A 20636-nucleotide genomic window follows, 5' to 3' on the forward strand; every position below is an offset into this window, starting at 1 on the left:
GGACGTGAGGGGCAACTTCTTCATACATACACAGAATGAACTGCCAGACGAAGTGGTAGATGCCAGTGCAGTTACAACATTTAAAACCTATTTGCATAGATTTAGACGGATATGGGCCAAACACAGGTAAAGAAGACTAATTTAGTTTGGGAAACGATCATCATGAACGAGTTGGACCGAATGGTCTCCTTCCGTGTTGTATGACTCTCCACATTTCTCCTCCACATAATGAACTGTTGAGAAGCAAAGGAGGAAAAAAGGTTATTGAGAGGGCAGCTGGTAATGTGGAATAATCAGATTAGCCATGATATTATTGAATGCTGCAGTAGGCTTGAGGGCTGAGGAGCTGACTCCTCTTAATTTGTGTACTTAAATGTACGCATGTTCATATGTACTTGGTCATATTAACAAGGTGAATCCTGTCAGCAGTCAAGTAAGTCGAAGTTGAACATCTCCACGAATGTTACCAATGATGTTCTCTAGTCTGCAGGCATCTAAGACTGTGCAATTGGAGCAGGATGAAAAATGAATTGGCATTATACATTAGACCAGCTAAGGATTAGAATTGCCCTCTTAAAACATAAGGGGCAAGTTATTATTTATGCTGAGTTTAAAGCCTCATTAAGGTAATTTCTTCATATTCAGTACCATTTGACTTTAAATGTGTCTTTTCTTATCATCCTTAAATAGTACCCATCTTTTGACAGTCCGTTTTAAAATGAATTGCAAAAATCTGATCTAGTTTATTGCATAATTTGTGAATTCATGCAAATTTAAAGCTTCCACATTATGAAAATCTACATTTGTTTGATTGCAACTCTATCTGCTGCATACCAATAACATTCTTACTGTCTCATTGCGATGATAATTTTCAAATAGTCATTGGGGACAATAAATTTGGATCTTTTTCTGATTAACATTTGTGCATCTATAGAACTGGATTAGAATAAAACTGAGAAACCACTCCTTTTGCAAAGTTTTTGTGTCCAACTTTATTCCTTCAACTGCCATGTTCTAATTTCTTGTAATTTCTGAGATCGGAATTTTTCAAATAGTATTACTTCCAGAATTAAGCTCCTCCTGTTGGTTATATATGTAATTACATTACATAGTCTTAAACATTGCAATAACCAATTTTCTTAAAAACTATTTCTCAGCTATTTCTCTTGCCCATGGACACATACCTGCAAAATTCATTTTCTTTGAAATGAAGCATTTAGAACAAATCACAAATGGGCAAATAGAAGTTTTGCGATTTTTGTAAAAACTATAAATACAGAAAAAAATTCAACTAGATAAAATTAAACATGTTACTTTTTTTTCAAAATAATAAAAGGTATATGCTTTGGTTTGACCATTTTTTTCTTACTGCTTAAACTTGTCATTCTGATTCCTCATACACTGTACAGATGTGTCACACTATGTACAAAAGAAAACATGAGACAAACAATCTGCTTTAAGCCCATCCAACAGAATTGCAAACAGATTAGGCAACATATCCATGACTTGGCAAATGTAGCAGTACATCTGTACTATTGAAAGTGATGGAAACTATCCAGTCAGTGTAGAGTGACTATTATGCAGCTTCCGCCTGAAGAAATTACCCTAAACAAATTCCACTAAATTATAATAACCATTGATCTTGCATCCATAGAGCGAACAATGAGATGTTTTTAGTTAATTTCTATAAATGTTTGGAGTACTTTGTTCAGTTTTGTTCCAATCCTGTGAAACGTTGCTGATGTTCTGAATATTCACCTGAACTGCTAACTTGCTGGTTCCAAGTATATCAATCCATATGGAATTGGTCCAAATGCAAACAGCAGTCGAGAAGGTCCAGCAAGACTATGTAGATGTTAATCAAACATTTCATCTATGAGTATGATGTTAGAGAGAACACATTAAACCAGAAACAGCAAAGACAACAAATTCCAGCTTACAGACACATTTGGCAGTATTTGTCAAGTATACACAAAGGGACCAAGGACACCATTGCATGGAATAAAAGTGCTTTTCCAAAATGCTCCTTATGGAATGCAAATACTGTACAGGTAAAATGCCATGGAGTTCTACGCAATGTATTGATGATGTCAAACATCTGTCTCTATTCTTTTTTGATTTACACAACAGTCTGTTTCTTCCATCTGTTCATAGTCGCCACTAATCTCGCTGGTATCCATACTACAGTTAGATTCATTGTCTGATTGGTCCATTCTTTCAAGCTTTGGTTCTTCATGGGACATCCTGATCCCATTTGGAGTTAGGTGCATGTGTCTTCCACAGCCTAGCATTCCTTTTTCACCTAAAGAATGCTGCACTGCTTCTTTGGCCTGTCTGATGCAGTTCAACCACTGCTGTTTGTTGAAGGCATCATTTGCCTGGAGTGAGTGGGACTGCCCTTCAGAAGGATCTACAAAGCTGACTCTGAAGAAGTTTTTTGCTAAGAAAGAAACAAAAATGATGCTTTAGAAAACAAAATATTCAATAAAAGCAAAAGTCTACATTCTTACCAAATTATCAATAAATTCTCTTTGCATTAAGAGAAAAGTGTAACCTGGGGACAAATCAGTTTTAGTGGGGTGGGGAGTGGAGATCTCCTGGTGATTACCATTAGATTTTCAGGTCCAGAAGAAGAGAAAATAATTCTCCTGGTGTTTGACTCCAATTTTTAAAGGTTCCTTTTAAAAATGTTATTCTCACTGGAGATATGCTTTAATTTAAAAAAAAGGCATAAAAACAAGTTTGACCTGAGTATATGATTTGGACTACCACCTGATGAAGGAGCGTCGCTCCGAAAGCTAGTGTGCTTCCAATTAAAACTGTTAGACTATAACCTGGTGTTGTGTGATTTTTGACCTGAGTATAAGTTGACATTGTCAAAATGTGTGTAAACGTGGAGTACATTTTTTAGGAGAAAGTGAGGACTGCAGATGCTGGAACTCAGAGTCGAGAGTGGAAAAGCACAGCAGGTCAGGCAGCATTCAAGGAGCAGGCAGCATAAGCCCTTCATGGAATCACATTTTTTGGGTCTAACGTAAAGATTGTACATCAGCAAGAAACCCCAATCCTCTGTTAACCTTTGCCACTTTATTTTCTTAAAGGTCTAATTAGCTTGGAATAAGCAGCATTACAGTATCATCTTCTGATAACAAATATAGGATTTGCATTTTGACAGTTTTTAGGTCAAACACATTCAGGCCTCATTCTATTTCTTTAGTAATGAGTCAGCTCATCAGGGGAGGAAAAAGAATTGATAATAAAGTCAAGTTTCACAACATAGTCACCCTTCTTGTCTAAATGGCCTACTTTTTTGCACCAGTTTTGACCACAAAGAAAATTTTCAAATGTAAGTTGTAAATTACGGCATATGTTTCGTCAATGTGATAGTCAATTTATTTTCCTCACTCGATGTATGCTATGGAAGCTAGCAACATTTTGAGATTGTAACATTGAGGAATTGGGATGTTTCAAGATTCGTTACATTTGATCACATCTAGTAAAGACTCTCTTGATGAGTTTATTGGTCACCCAGGACAGTTCAAGGAGCCGTGAACAGCACTTCAAGGGTCAGTTGTGCTGGCTGCACAAGTGCTGCTGTTTGCTCTGAAGACTCATTGAAATCCCAGGAAATACTTGGTCCAGATGATATTTGGAGCTCAAGGAAGCCTACAAGCAACATCAACACCTCAGTGTAGCAGGAGACTAGAGTTAGGATAAATCCAGGGAAGTGCTATCTTAGTAAAGTTAGTTGTCTATGAGGGAGTCGGAACGTACCGTGAGTAGTGCTGGAATGCAACCACGAGAATCCAGAGGAACTGCCATTCCAGGGAGTTTGAACCACTGGTGCAGTGCACAGTCTTTGAGGCAATCTAAATTGGGAGGACTTCAGTGGAAATTCTGAGACTTCGACATTGAAAGTGAAGATCTGACATCCTTTATAAAGGATGCAAAGTTTAATGGGATTTTATGATCCACAGTATCACTTGAGTCTTGTGGATTGCTGTGAAATGTGTGGAAACTTGATCTACTTGCTATTTGATATGCTCTGTGGTCTATTTGACTACAATCTGTCAACTCATGTTTACCTCATGTTAAGCGTGGAACATATTGTAGAATGTTTTACTTTTCTAACTTTGTATAGTAAAGTTTGCATTTTTTAAATAAACAAAATAAACTCTTTTGTCTTTATGCTCTTAGATAGTACGTGGGATTACAGATTTAGCTTATTGTAAAACAAATAGTTACTGATCCTTAACTTAAGTTTGACAGTCTTGCCTGGGATCAGAACATTATAGAAATGTTTATTTCTTTAAAATTAATAGCAACTTCTGGAGTCTACACATGTTCAAAATTTCCTATCAGGTGGTTCGAACTCTTCTCCCTATGGTGCACAGCTAAGAACCCCACACAATACAAATCAACTGAAATCCGTGAATTGCTGAGAACCTATGCTTTTAGGTTTGCTGTAAAAATCAAAAGTGTGCTTTGCTGAATGAAGTGTAAAGGGAATTTAAATAGTGCATTAACTTCATAATTACTGTTAAATAAACAATAATTTGCCCTATAAACAATAATTTTACAATGTCATATTTCTCCATTATAAGAAACACCATATATTATTTTTTAAAGTTTGCTTCTGACATTGTTGTCTTTCAACCTAATTCCAGGTGCATATCCCAGTCACTTATGTCTCTCCCTCTCTCTCTATAATTTAAAACTAAAAGCTAAAGGATTGACTATTTTTAAACTTCCTAGTTTCCTATCTTGCAGAAAACTTTGTGTTGCGATTGGCTGCTTATTCTGCTTCCTGATATCACTCTTGCTGAATGCTTTTAGCTAACCTCAACTTTGTGCCAGAAACAAAGTGATGCTGGCAAAGACTACATCCATGCCATAGGTAATAGCTAGATCTTTCATAGCAGCTGTTTTAGAGGTCTGTGGTGAGCCACTCACTTCACTGCTATTTGCAAAATTCAATATCATATTTCTTAATTTAACTGCTGTTTAGTGGAAGTGTTAATTGGGAAAACTGCAATGTCTCTCTGATATATAAATTACTTGTAGACACATATAAATAAGTACACATGGAGGGCAAAAGGTAACTACAGCTTTGTACTTACTTCTCTCATTATTGCTGAAGGCGCCTCTAATAGATCCCCCTAACCGGACCTCCCCATCTTGCAGGTCATCCAACACCAGATCCCCGACAGGGATGGGCTGCCTATACAGCTGGTAGCACAGCTGCTCACTGCATGTCACCACTCTGGTAATTACAAGCACCTCTTGAAACAGGAAAACATGGAGTTTCTGTAAAATTAAGGAAAATCCATCCTGAATCTGCTTTTAAAGTTCCATTTGGTATTTATCTCAAAACCAGATGCTAAAATATAATAGTGTTCAAATATTTAGGAATAAACAAATTAAAAGTGATCAAGAATCATTTACAATTACATGAAATATGATTTTGTCATCGTCTTAACTAGTTCCCTGTTTCAAGATTCTGATAACACAAGCCATTATTATCTTCCGCAATATTATTGATCTGCTATGAATAGCCCATTTATATATGCTGCACAAACCTAAATAGACACATTTAATAAATCATAATTTTGTAAATGGATAATAAACTGTCCATTCTTCAAATGAAATTAATTTTTCCAACAGGAAAAAAGACCTTTTTGAAATCTTTACAAGTCCTCTCTTTGGGATGTATTGATGAATGGAAATCGTGCTCTACAATTTGTGCAACAGAAAACAGTCCAATACTAAATTCTTATTTACATTAATACGAGATACAAATTTTGCTCTACAAAATATCAATACTTTATTGATACTTCATCAAAAGACAGAGTTTTGATAATCTCTGGAAAAAATAGCATTCAAAGACCAATCATCCTGTTAAATTTCACATTAACCTCAATCCCCTAAATGTCAGACTGGAGATGACTGATTTGTGTGATATGAGGGAGGAAGAAGAATCAAACAGTGTGGCCTGGTCTAAAGCTGGAACATTAAAGGGAGACAGCTTGAAAGAGCAGACGGATTCTGAACCTTTCATCTCTTACTTAACTTACACGACAGATTGGATCATCAATCTATGCCACTGAAACCACCTTCCCAATACAACATTACCTTCAAAGCATTAACTATGTCTGCTCCGGAACTAAAGTTTCTTACATATTTTTCAGGTTTTATTTTTGCATTATTGTATACTTTATTGAAAACACAAGTGAAAGAAATGAAGGTAAAATTTTATACAACATATTTAATCTAGTTCTACATTGATAGTGAATTGCTAAGCAATGATTAGGCATTCCTAACAAATGTTGCCTAAATTAGTGAAACTGTTTGCTTCCCTTTAATTTTACTCTCTATCAACAATAAGTTCTCTTGATGCAACATTTTAGCAAGCCAGTTTTGGTCAGTGTTTAAGATCACTTATGAATAAGATTTTAAGTTAACTAACAATAATTCAGAGAATTATTCCAAGGAGAGCACAGAATAGGAATGATTGTAATAAGAAATCATAGATCACTTACTGCTCCTCTGTTGTTCTTCAAGTCTCCATGACAGCAGAGCACTTTAGAATTTTCAATCAGAGGGTCCTTTTGACTCTCGTCAAGAAAGACTAGCCTTTCCTTATAATACTGACATTCTGACTCCCCAGTCTTCTTGTTGATTTCAGCTACAATCCCTTGAACGATGTTAATCTGGAGTTCGCATGAAAAGCAAAATTGGTAAATGGCTCTCTCAAACTCATATCCACAGATTCCATCACAAAATCAACTAAGAAATTAATAAAGCAGTGACATTCCGCTACAGCGCAAGGGAAAGTTCTAGTAAGTCGAAGAGCTGATGAATAAATGTAATGACAGCTGAAGTTCAAATCTGAACATTGACATGTTATGAACTGGGAATTCCAGTAATCACATCACCTTGATATTGCTGTCCTTTCCTTAAAAATGTTGCATGAATTTCTATATTTATCTGGTCTTAACTTCTTGTGTGATGGTAAAGTTAAAAACTACCAAAAACTCTACATTTTTCCTTCCACCTCCCCAACATTCAGCTGCAATTTTTCTCCCATATATAAAATAGAAAAACTGCATACAAAAAGTTTAAATGAATGCAAGTACATTGAGTGGATATGCAAACAATAAAGACAACTATTTTAAGCGTTCTGTATTATGGGAATGGTTGCATGTGTCACCATGTGTCTAAGTCTTAACATTGTAATTTGATTTTCCTGAAGGTCAAGTTACTAGAGACAACAGCTGCAATAGACCAATCACTGCACTTCTTCAACCAGCAGCTTAATGAAATAAATGCCTAAAGCCTTGCTATGCATTTCTGCTACTCCACATTTCCTCCTTGAATCAGGTATTAGTATCCTTAGACTTATACTAAGAGGGGCATTACTATTCAAATTTGAGGGTAAATGTAGTTTGGTATATACAATGTTTGAATCACAGACATGCTGAAAAACACCAGTAGGTAAAGCTATTGGAAATAATATTTCTTTCAAAGATTGAAGAAAACATTAAAACTACTTGCAAAACTTGAAAACTAAAGCATAACTTCGGCATGAATGAACACTAATCATGTCACAATGGATGTTACTAGGTAGTAACACCACAGGTTAATCACATAGGAATGGAAAGGGAGAGAAGTAAGGGGATAAATCGCTATTTATACGCCATTTTCACGTAATATCTACATTAGGAAACAAAGACATTTCATTTATTTATTTTTATATGTGTGTTTATCAGCCAGTTCTCCACCACAAGGAAGAATCAAGTTAGCAGAGGAGATGGACGTATCTAATCCAGGATGCAGCAAAGGAATTCCAGGCCATGTCAAATGCAAAACCTACAGGGTCTACTGCTGGGGTCTGCAAAACTTTCTATTCGATAACTTCGATTCAACATCCCTACCATTGTTAATGATCCAAAAGACCTGTTTGCAAACGGGAATATCTGCCTACAGCAAGATTACGTTTGCTATTTCCATGATAATTATTAGAACATGAGATCTGGAGACACCATTCTCCATTAGGTTTTGTGTTCTGCACAGAATCCCACTGAAAACCTGATAAGGGTGTACAAGTGAGATTAAAGTTTGTGCTCATTATGGTTAAACCAGAGTGTAACAAATTCAGCTGCAAGAAACATTGTAGATCAAAGCTTTCATTCTACAGCTGAACCATTAAGGAGGGCACTATGTCAATATTAATTATCTTTGTTACTTACTGCTTCTTCCAAGTGCTGCTTATCTGGGTGGTCATTTGGAGTATGCCTGAGAATTTCTTTTAAGAGTAGGGGGTACTTCACCAGTCGACTACGTGGAATATCCAGAAAATTCCAGAGATCCAGCTTGCGACTAAAAGGTGATTCTAAACAGCGCTGTAGAAAGTCATGGACTCGATGATCTTGTTTCTTGTGATCAAGGAGGGCCTTGGCTGCCACCTGGTTGCTGCAGTAACTATCATATGAGTTTAAGCAAGGGAGCTAAGGAGAGAAAAAAAAGAGTCATATTTAAAACACACAAGACAGATAAGTGTGCTTCAGAATCACTGCTAGACCACACTGCAGTTTCACTGATTTGCTAACATTAGAAAAACTACAAATACTGGAGCTCTAAGTAAAAACAAACAACAAATGTTCAAAATACACGCTTGTTCAGAATTATAAAAAGAAGAGGTAGATTCGAACAATTCTTGTGACCACCCTCTGTCAGTTATGTCTTTAACAGGCTAACTGACCTGTGGTGGATTTTCATAATTTTCTCATTTTAATCACTTAATTTGCAGATTCGGGCGGCACGGTGGCACGGTGGTTAGCACTGCTGCCTCAGCGCCTGAGACCCGGGTTCAATTCCCAACTCAGGCGACTGACTGTGTGGAGTTTGCACATTCTCCCCGTGTCTGCGTGGGTTTCCTCGGGGTGCTCCAGTTTCCTCCCACAGTCCAAAGATGTGCGGGTCAGGTGAATGGGCCATGCTAAATTGCCCATAGTGTTAGGTAGGGGTAAATGTAGGGGTATTGGTAGGTTGCGCTTCGGCGGGTCGGTGTGGACTTGTTGGGCTGAAGTGCCTGTTTCCATACTGTAAGTCTAATCTAGTCTAATCTAATCTATCCTAAGTTTGAATCAGCAAAACAATTGAAAAAGACTTGCTTTTCACAACACCAAGCCATAAAGACCATTACATAGGAACTATTCAGCCCATCGAGTCTACTCTACCATTTAATGAGACTGTGGCTGATTTGATCATTCTCAACTCCACTTTCTTGCCTTTTTCCTATAACCCTCGATTCCTTCGGTGACATCCCAAAGCACCTTTGAAGTGCAGCCACTGTAATAATTTGAGATGATTCCATAAGTGTGCAAAGTTGCACAAAATTTATTCATTATTTTCTGTTGACAAAAGTCTATTTTAATCACATCTGAACGTGCTTGTGTGCGCAGTTCCAATGACTGCCTAGTTCAATGCTCACCAAAAAGCCCGTGCGATCTTGTTGAGGGACTAGAGTGAGAACTCTATTGAATCAGCATTTGAATTAACATGCTGTTCTCCTGCTCCTCGGATGATGCCTGACCTGCTGTGCTTTTCCAGCACCACACTCTCGACTGTAATATACACCCATTTGCTTAGAGATGTAATGGGAGAAAATTGACAGCTAATTTGCACTCAGAAAGACTCCACAAACAGCAATTCGATAGTTAACAGATGATTTTTTTTGGGTGGAGATGATTGATTGGTAAACATGGGCCAGGACACTAGAGGGTGGCATCAGCATAGTACCATGAAATCCTTTACATTCACTAAAGCAACGGATGGCACCTTGTTTTAGCATGTCATGCAAAAACATGACAGCTCTGACAATGCAGAACTCCCTCAGTACTACATTGGAGTGTTAGCTTTGATCTTTGTATTCAAGTCCCAGAGTGGGATCTCCCGATTCAGAGAAAACTAAATAAACAATCAAGTAATGGCTGACACAGGGTGAAATTAGAGGCAGGTCAGGCTGAACTGTTCAAAAAGCTACCACAATCATTTCATCATTTCAACAACATCAGACTCACTCCCATTATTGATCTGCAAATTATTAATTCAGTATTAAAAGTTTAGAGGCGTATTTCAGCTCATTTTGGTCACCACAGAGTATTCTGCCACTCCTGTGATTTAACCATGTGTCCAAGAAGTCTGTAATTGTGTTTCAGAGATTGCAAGTTGGCAAAAACTTAATTCTACACAATTATATCTTTATTTATATCTGAGGCCTTTAGACACGAGTCTGTATTCTAATTGGTTCTACTAGGGTCCACACACATTTAAAAAGTATCCTTCCATTCAATTTTAAGAAGATTAAACAGATTATGTAATTATGTAAAAGCAATGCATTCAGCAGTATAAAACTATTAATAGATACAAAACTACACTGCACACAGCTTCTACAAGAATGCTACACTGCAGTATTAATGAACTACTCCTGACTACAAAGCAAAATCAACAAAGCTGGAATTACTTTATACAACCTCTGCCAGCTAGAAGGGCAAAAGCAAACATTACATTAAAACACCACCACCTGCAATACTCCCTTCCCAGCCACTCACCATCCTGACTTGGAACTACATTGCCATTCCTTCAGTGTTGCTGGATCAAAATCCTGGAAATTCCCTACCTAATAGCATTGTGGGTTTACTACAACAAGTGTAGCAGTTCAAGGTGGCAGCTCACCACCACCTTCTTGAGGGCAACTAGGAAGGGACAATAAATGCTGGTCCAGTTAGTGACACCCACATCCAGTGCATGAATAAAAATAAACTATTATAACAGTGGAACATATTCTGCAATGTAAATGAGACAGTTTTCACCACGTCATTTTGTATTTTGTATTGGATATCAAGATTGTTTTAAGTCATGGTAACAAACAGAATTTGTGGACCTGCAGCAGAAATGGGGATCGAGGTTCAGTCCTTGCTAAGTTCCTAAGGATTTATTTTCTCCATGCTTTAGTCAAAGAATGCAAGAATTCTGTTGTAATGTAAATGTAAATTCATAGATAAGTAAATTCAGTGAAAGAGAAAATCCTAACGATACCCATTTGCTAAATAGATGGACAATAAACTACAATCATAACAAGAAGAGAAAATGCTAGAAATATTCAGCATGTCGAGCTGCAGCTGTGCAGAGTGAAAACATAGCTCATGCCTCCGATCAATCACCCTAACATACTAGAAACATTAGGTAAGATTTTACTGGTTCCCTAGTTGCACTCAGAGGGGCATTAGGCCAGTAAAATATGAGGATGCTGTTTCAGGATAGCTCCTGGGCACAATGCCTCTCTTGGGACAACTTCCTGACAGTGGGCTGGCAGGCTAGATTGGCTGCCTAGCCCATAGATGCAAGCAGAAAATAGAAACATTTAAGCCCCTATTAAAACAGTCAGTCTGCCAACTCATTGCTAATGGTGGAGTTGCCTCTGACTGAACGGTCCAAACTGAGACCTTTCCTCTGACATCAGCAGAGCCTATATCTTTGATTACCTGAAATGCTTTGTGTAATTACCAATCCAAGGGGACATCTATTTTGGAGGTGCATGCTTGCTTCTCTTGCCTGCATTTACAATGACCATATTTCTCAGTGGCACAGCTGAGAATAGAGAGTCACCTGTTCTCTAAACGAGCCTAAGCGTGGGCTTGGGATCCCCCAGTTTGATTCTTAAGACGAAGGAGAATTAAGCCAACTGACTAGGGTTACCAACTTGCTTTAATTTGTTCATGGACATTTCACCATATCCCCATGCTCCAGCCATTAGTCAGCTACACATTGAGCAGTGTGTCACACTGCGTTCCTTATCCAAATGGAAATCAAAAAGGTTCATTATCCAATAGAAGACACTTCACTACCAGCCAAACAGCACGATTCCCCATTTCAATTTTTTAATATCTATTTCATGTAAAATCATAGAATCCACACAATGCATGAAGAGACCATTTGGCCCATCAAGTCTAACCTGACCCTCCAAAGAGCATCCCACTCAGACTCAACCATACCCAGTCCCCAAAAGCTCATGTTTACATCGGCTAATCAAGCTAGCATACACATTTCTGAACACTATAGGCAATCGGCCTAATCTAAACACCTTTGAACTGAGAGGGGAAACTGGAACACCCAGAGAAAACCATCGCAGACTCAGGGAGAACATGCAGACTTCACAGACAATCACCCAAGGGTGGATTTGAACCCGCTTCCTTTGTGCTGTGAGGCAGCAGTGCTAACTATTGAACCACCATGGTAGCCTTATGTTCTTATAATTTTCTTTCACCATAGTTGCACACAGAAGTGGTCTGGAAATTAATCTTCAATTCCGAGAGACTCCAGACCAGTTCTGGACAGTTGGCAAACCTAGCATTGACCCTGGTACTTTCTTTAAAAATACAACCAGATTTGTTGATTAGTTCAGCATTTTCTAAGCTTATCTTAGATTTCTAGCATCTCGAGTACTTTGCTCTTGAACTGCATCCTCAAGCTTGTTTTCACTCAATGTTGAATAGTTTTGTTTAGTCTATTTAGTTTCCTGTGAATTTTAAGATTTAGGTCTCATATTTGTTTTTTTATAAAACCAGTGTTAATTGCTAGCATGGTTTCCACATTCGTAATGACCCATCACCATGGTTTGTCAGAGACAGTGACCTGTTTAAATGATCAGCCAAACAGATCCACCATTTTAAGTGAATTCATTCACATTAAAATCAACCAAAACAACAGGCCCCTTTAAAATAAGTAAGTCATCATAAAAGGAATTTATAACCTCCAAGCCCTCTGCTCTTCCATATTTTAGTTTAATTGTGCTGTATGGTACATATGCGTGAATCAAAGTGCTGTTTATTTTACAGATCTTCAGCAACAAGTGATCACTGACCATTGTAAACTTACAAACAGAAGTGCTATATTCCCTTAAATGGTAAAACATCTGAATTCACAGACGTGGGAAATAGTATCAGTTTCTCCATGGCACTGTAATCTTGAAGTTCATTCAAGTTTCTTAGACACCACAGAAGATTAGATTGTACCAAGAACTGCCTCTGCTTTTTTACTGTATTGGTGTGCCACAGATTCTCAGTAACTAGCAAGAACAACCCCATTTTATTGCATCTCCAACCTCAGTTTTAAACATTTATGAAAAGTGAAATCATTAGTAGCATTTGAAGGACTTTTTAAACTCATTTATATACCAATGTATATTTATTGTTGGTTGGATCATGATTCTATCATCCTAAAACATATAATATTAAAAAAAAATCCTATTTATCTGTTGCGAAATAGTATGCTATTTCAAAGCATTGAAAAGCATTTTCTGAATTTACCCTATTCTGGTCGGTTCAATCATCACAGCTTAAATTTACATTAATCTTGATTTTTAAAAAAAAAGTTCTTAGTTATTGACAGAAGGTAACTGGAAGTCAAAGCTTTTCGTCTTGCACTCAAAATAAGTAGGGTGCAAGAAACAGACTCAATTCTATACAGAATAAGAGGGTGCTGACTGCTTGGGCCATAACTGGCACAGTGATACAGCAAGGACAGTTAATTGTCAATCTTAGTTCTCAGACCAGGCAGGAAAAGTCTGATTGAGCAGGATATTGGCTGTCTACATGACTCATTTTGTCCAAAAAGGTGTACAAAAGGAATGTGTACAGCCAAACGCTGCTGCATTCCCTTGGATGCTGTGTCAATCAAGTAAGCTGCTTTGTCCTGAATGGTGTTAAGTTGCTTGAAGCTATGCCCATCCAAGTGTTTTGCTTTGTTAGTCATCAAATAATTCTCACAATCTTCATCCTTTTAGTTCCTTCTAGTAACTTCCAGCTATTGTATCCACTGTTTCTTGGCGAATAAAACTACATAATTTGATCAGAACCATTTCTCACCATCATTCTACTATTTTGACTGTATAGATCCATTTTCAACTGGGTTTATTAATGACTGCTGTACATGGGTTAGACATCTACTAGTAACAGGGAACACCTCTAACTTCTATGCCTATTTCTCAGTACTTTAACATGTCATTAGAAATAGGGTGATCAATCTTACAGCTCTAAGGTGGTTTTATTTAATGGCAACATCTCTAACATGCAGCAGAACAAAGGGAAATACAAATAAACTATTGCTGCTTGTTGGGCAGTGTAGGCGAATGGCAAAGTCCAACATTTAGAGCCAAATCTCTCTGAAGTTAAACCAGGAAACACTTTTACACACAAAAACACGTGAAACTTGGAACTCTCTTCTCTGAGCTGCAATTTTATTTTATTTGTTCACTGGATGTGGACATCGCTGGCTAGCATTTATTGTTCATCCCTAATTACTCTTGAGAAGGTGGTGGTGAGCTGACTTCTTCAACTGTTGGAAGAGGTGTGTGTAGATACACCCACAGTTGTTAGGGAGGGAATAACCCAGTAACAATGAGGATATGGCTACTCAGGATGGCACGTGGTATGTAGGGGTGTTGTTCTCATGCATCTGCTTCCCTTGTCCATCTAGGTGATAGAAGCCATGGGATTTGGAAGGTATTGTGTCTCAGGACCCTTCATGAGTTGTAGCACATTTTGTAGATGTATGCATTGTTGCTAATTGTGGTTAATGATCATTTTAAAACTGAGATTGATAGATGCCCATTAGTCAAAAGAAATTAAGGGATATGTGACAAATATGAAAAGCTATTTAATAAGATAACAGTGATCCATGTCTCTTGTGGGGCACTGGTGGTGTCCTTGCCTCTAGGCCAGGGGGCTCAAATTGAAATCCATTTTACTCCAGAGGCATATTATAACTTGTCTGAACATGTTGATTAAAAAAAATGTGTATTAGCTGGAGAGGGGATTGGTTAACAAAGAGAGGATAGAGAGAGAGATAGGAAAAGGGGGTCATTTTCAGGATGAAAACCTGTAACCCTGGTGGAGTGCCCCAGGGACACTGATGGGGTCACAATTATAAATTTAGTAATATTTATAACATGGATGAGGAAATGAATGTAATAGATCCATAACTGTGGATAACCACAAAAATAAGCAGGAACGCAAGTGCAAAGGATGACAATGACTGCAGTGGGATATAGACAGGTTAAATGATAACAGGGAAGACAATGAAATTTAGCCTTTATTTCAAAGGAAATGGAATATAAAAATAGGAGGGTTTTGTTAAAACTGTGGAAGTGTTAGTTCACTTACCTAAGGAAAGAACTACTACTATCGGAGGGAGTCCAGAGAAGATTCACTCAGATGATTCCGGGTATGGAATTGTGAGAAGCCCTCAAGTGAGTTGGGTTCTCATTAGGGTTTACAAGGAGGACTTTACAAGAATGGAAAGGTCAAAGGCCAGAGGGCGTCATCTCAGAATAAGAGGTGGCCGAATAAGACAGAGATGAGGAGAAATTTCTTCTCTCATTGGATAGTGAATCTGTGGAATTCTTTACTGCAGAGAGCTGTCAGTTTTGGGTTGTTCAGTAGGTTCAAGGCCGAGGTAGATTTTTGATCATTATGGGAATCAAGGGTTTGAGGAAAAAGGCAGGAAAGTAGAGTGGAGGGATATCATATCAGCCATGATGTCATTGATTGGTAGAACAGATTCAGTGGGTTTAATGGCTTACTTCTACTCTCACATGCGATGGTCTTAAAGGCGTGTGATATGGAGTTATATCACAGATCAGCCGGGATCTTAATGAATGGCAGAATAGACTCAAGAGACTAAATAGCATCCCCCCCCCCCGTTCCCATATTTGTAACGACTCATCAGCATTGCTATGCATAACTAAGATGTTTAATTTTATCCACGTATATAATTTTTCAACAGTTATAATTTTAAATCGGATTTATTTAAATTGTGCTAATCTTTCCATCTTGCATTCATCAATGCTATAATGCAAGAAACCGATGTGAATCCTCTTGCTAACATCTTGATTGGTTACCATGAGAATCTCACCTTTGTTGAAAGAACTAGGAACCTCCTATCCCTTGCAAAAGCTCTGATTTATAGATGATATGTTTGTGATATTTGAATCTGCAGCTGCATCAATAGTATTTCTTTACACAACTTCAATGCTATCTAGTGCTTAGATTTACCATTAAATGAACTCCCTTTCATTGTTTTTTTTGTTGAGAAATTTCTCTACTATAATCTACTGAAAGCCTACATTCACTGGTTCATTTTATATTTTGGGACGGTGGCTCAGTGGTTAGCAATGCTGCCTCACAGCACCAGGGTCCCAGGTTTGATTCCAGCCTTGGGCAACTGTCTGTGTGGAGTTTGAACATTCTGCGTGGGTTTGCTCTGGGTGCTCTGGTTTCCTCCCAAAGATGTGCAGGTCAGGTGAGTTGGCCATGCTAAATTGCCCATGGTGTTAAGTGCATTAGTCAGAGGGAAATGGATCTGGGTGAGTTACTCTTTGGAGGGTCAGTTTGAACTTGTAGGGCCAAAGGGCCTGTTTCCACACTGTAGGGAATCTAATCTTATCATGTGCTCACTGTGCAAGATTGATATTGAGTTAGAATATTTTTAAACTATCCTGCATGATAATATCTCCCTTGACCAAATCATCACTAGCTATATTATACAAATCATGAATGGGCCTATATCTACCTCTTTTCGCACTGAGCAGCACCCATCTGTATTATCAATCACCCTGGAAGGGGAATGTGTCTCAAAAAAAAGAACAACAGATAGAACTAGCAGTCCTAAAATTGCTATTTTCCACTAAACCTACAGTTATTATCTCCACTATCAGGATGCTGCCAACAAACCCACAATTTCTCCTTCCACATAGATGAATAATGAGATGTGCAATTCAGTGGCAAGTGATGTCAGATATGTAAATCAAATGCCCGATGGACTGGTGGACAGTGTCAGACAGGATTTCACCAGTTCCCTCATTTCCCTTACCCCCACCTTATCTCAGATTCAAACTTCCAACTCTGCACCGCCCTCTTCACCTGTCCTACTTCCCCACCTTCCTTCCCACCTATCTGTTCCACCCTCCTCTCCAACCTATTATCTTCACCCCCACCTTTATCTACCTATCACATTCTCAGCTACTTTCCCCCCCCCAGCCTAACCCAACTCCCACTTATCTCACAGCCCCCTTGGCCTACAAGCCTCATTCCTGATGAAGAGCTAATGCTCGAAACATCGATTCTCCTGCTCTTCAGATGCTGCTTGACCGGCTGTGCTTTTCCAGCACCATACTCTCGACTCTGATCTACAGTCCTCACTTTCTTCCAGTATCAGACTATGTGTCCTATTGACCACTTGCAGCAGAGAGCTTGTGCCTGCAAGCTTCAGATCAGTATGTCTATCATTACATATTAGTGTGTTAATAGACACCATTTAATAAATAATTCTGACTGCGCTAACGATTTTAAGGAAAACCAATTTAAGATCGTTGTTTGCAGTATGATGCATTTGCATATTTTAGAATCCGTATATATTAAAATATAGGACCCTATGGTAAGTATGCCGCCTCACTGAAACAAAAAGGGATACTGGGGATTGCCAATCTCTGCTGCATTCCCATGAAAACACCCTGACCAGAATCTATCTGCCTAGTTTGAGAACAAAGAGTGACAGTTAACTGTTCTTGTTGCATTTCTGTATTGATGATGGCTCAATCAATCAATCACCTCCTTCATGTGCTAAGTCGATCCCCCATTTTTCAAGTCTGATTCTTATGTTCTCGACCTGATGAATGCAAGAGGAAAAGCTTTGAGACAGTTACAGAATAAGGGGATGCTCCTTTAAACTAAAATGCAGAGGAACATCTTCTCTCAGAGGTAGTGAATGTCTGGGATTCTCTACCACAACGTGTTAGATACATTGTTTGAAATATTGAGGGGTTGACAGCAGTGCTGAGCTGGCATGAAAAAGCCTGGGACAAATCTGCACAATCTTATAGAGGGGCTGAATGGCATATTCCTGGTCATTCTTTTTTACCTTATCATCTTGTATCTTTCAACCATGTTTAAGTTCTCTACCATAAAGCAATTCAAATAGTGTCCTATGACCAGAGAAACTGAAATCCATAAAGAGAAGCTTGATGAAGTAAATTTTATGTAAAATGCAGTAGTTGAGCACTAACAGATATATAGTAGTGGCTACCTGAATCATTCTGGGTCAAATTCAGGGCAAAGCGATAAAATATTAACACCAAAGTGTCAATTAAATCCACTTCATGCATATTTAAACGGGGTATATTTACATTAACTCTTTTAGTTCGATGCCGGTGGGATGGTTGTGTTGTTTGAAGTTGGAATCAAGCTCAGTTGACACAGTCAAATTCAAAGCAGCAGGATTGGTTACTGAGAGTAGTTGGGAAGACCCTTTCTTTTAATAAAACAGCATCTGCACTTACCAAACCTGTCATATGCATATGTTGGCAACTGATGGCACAAACATAGCCATGAGTGAAATATAAAAGCAAATAAAAATAAAAGACTGAACCACTTCCTTACCCAGCCTACAAGGATGTGGCCAACATGCTCTGTTGTCCCATCTGGTTTCCTGGCTTCACGGAGCCGACTCAGAAGATCTGACCAAAAATAAAAAGAAAATGTCAAAGTCATAGCAAAGATGCTTTCTTCAAAAAGAAGAAATTAAATACTAAAGAAACATGACATTGCTCCACATGAACCACTAAGCTCTTATTACATTTGTGACTGTTGAATCTAAAAGGAAAGGATACCTTCATGCAAAGGAATAAGGGAATCCAGGGTTCCAAATATCTGATTCAGTTCCTGCTCAGTCATAATCGAGAGTTTGAGCATCGGATCATGATAAGCCTATGGAGAGAAACCAGCATTGTATGTTTCATTATGTGAATATCAAAATGTATTTTGCAGACAGCATGTTACAACATATAACCAACGTATTCCTGTATTGCAATGGGTCTGACTGACACTTGTGATCTAACATCTTTTTGTCAGTTGCAATTTTGTAAGCAGTATTCATCAGATAAATTTAACAATGGGATTTATTTTAATGGTAAAACCACTTAAAACAAAAATGAATTCAAAAATCCCACAATTAATTCAAGAACTGCTTGCACCTGAGGCCAGTATTCCCACAGCACTATTACAGCAGAACGCTTACTCTGCAAAAACAAACTCACATTTTTCAAGATAAGATGGGTTGGGTTATTCTATTTGACTAATAAGCTTGAATACAATCTGAAATAGAAATATGAACATGTGGTAGATAACTAATTAAAAGACAAATTAAAACACCAATGAAAGGCACATCTAAAACCAATAATGTTTGAAATATGATTATTGTTATTTCAGGATAAAACATGTGGAAAGGACTGTTTGACAACTGAGATAAAATCTCACATTACCTTTTTTGCCAGTTTCAAGTCTTCAATTAAAAGCTGTTCTCCCTGGGAAAGTTCAAATATTGTCTGCAAAATGAGAATTTATTCACTGAATTATTTGTTTGAATAAGAGTTGGTTGAAATTACGTTTGTGACATATGTAACGCAATTATGGTGACATTGGTTGAGCCAATTCCAAGCTATCAATCCAATCTGTAAGAAGGTAAAATGGTTTGTCACAATGTCTGTTTAGTTTCCTTTTCTATTATCGCAATCACTTGCTAATAGTTACACGAAGGTCAAGAACTATCAATTACTTTGGTGTTATTCCTTGCCTTTGTACATCTAGTGATATTATTACAGGAACAAACATCGAGAAAGAGGATGGATTAAATGGTATCATGTAGGGAACAAAGTATTACATGATACAGAATATTTGACAAAGTTAAATGTGATTTCCCTTTGACAAACTTGGTGGAGTTCTTTGAAGAAGTAATGCATGTTCTGGATAAAAGGGAAAGAGTGGACATATTGGACTGAGATTTCCAGAAGGCATTTAAAAAGGTGCGAAAAATAAATACCATGTTGTAATGTAGGGCATGGATAAAAGATTGACTAGCTAATACAAAACAGAAAGTAGGAATAAATGGGTCTTTTTCAGGCTGCCACAATGTCAAAGGGGGTCAGTGCTGGGGACTAAACTCTTTACTGTTTAGATCAATGACTTGGATGAAGGGACTGAAGGCATGGTAGCTGATGAGATAAAGTTAGTAAAGTGAGTAGTGAAGAAGACATAAGAGCCACAAAGGAATATGGATAAGTGGGCATAGACCTTGAAAATGTGGGTAAGTGGGTAAGTGTGAAATTGTGCATTATGGCAGCAAGGTTAAAAAAGTATATTATCTAAATGCTGAGAGGTTGTAGAGCTCTGAGATGCAGAGATTTAGGTGTCATAGTGTGAACTGCAGAAGATCAGTATGCATGCTTGGCAAGTAATCAGGAAAACTAATAGAATGTCATATTTTTGTAAAGAGAATTCAATGCAACAGTAATGAGGTTATGCTTCAATTAGACAGGGCACTGAAAGGACTGTATCTGGAGGAATATATACAGAAATGGTTAGCCTACATGTGGAAGGATGTTAATGGATTGGAAGCAGCTCAGAGAAAGTTTACTAGACTAATACATGGAATGGGAGAAAGTGAGGATTGCAAATGCTGGAGATCAGAGTCAAAAAAAGTGTGGCACTGGAAAAGCACAGCAGGACAGGCAGCATCTGAAG

At 38.0% G+C, this 20636-nt stretch overlaps 1 protein-coding gene across 5 annotated transcripts in view; it reads right to left on the reverse strand.

The window, feature by feature from the left end:
- Positions 1–911: 911 nt before the first annotated feature.
- arhgef3 (Rho guanine nucleotide exchange factor (GEF) 3) overlaps positions 912–20636 on the reverse strand; it is a 326424-nt gene continuing 306699 nt past the window's right edge. For 3 of the 5 annotated variants that reach the window (XM_060835603.1, XM_060835602.1, XM_060835600.1), the window contains 7 exons: positions 19379–19441; positions 18728–18824; positions 18498–18574; positions 8250–8507; positions 6540–6710; positions 5121–5307; positions 913–2440 (listed from right to left, as the gene is read on the reverse strand). In XM_060835603.1, the coding sequence (XP_060691586.1) occupies positions 2091–2440; positions 5121–5307; positions 6540–6710; positions 8250–8507; positions 18498–18574; positions 18728–18824; positions 19379–19441 (1203 nt within the window). In that variant the 3' untranslated portion in view covers positions 913–2090. Of the gene's footprint in view, positions 2441–5120; positions 5308–6539; positions 6711–8249; positions 8508–18497; positions 18575–18727; positions 18825–19378; positions 19442–20636 lie in introns of all 5 variants that reach the window. The other 2 variants (XM_060835599.1, XM_060835598.1) reach the window with 1 other exon arrangement.

The sequence above is a fragment of the Hemiscyllium ocellatum genome, chromosome 14 (genome assembly GCF_020745735.1).
Source record: "Hemiscyllium ocellatum isolate sHemOce1 chromosome 14, sHemOce1.pat.X.cur, whole genome shotgun sequence".
Classification (NCBI taxonomy): Eukaryota; Metazoa; Chordata; class Chondrichthyes; order Orectolobiformes; family Hemiscylliidae; genus Hemiscyllium; species Hemiscyllium ocellatum.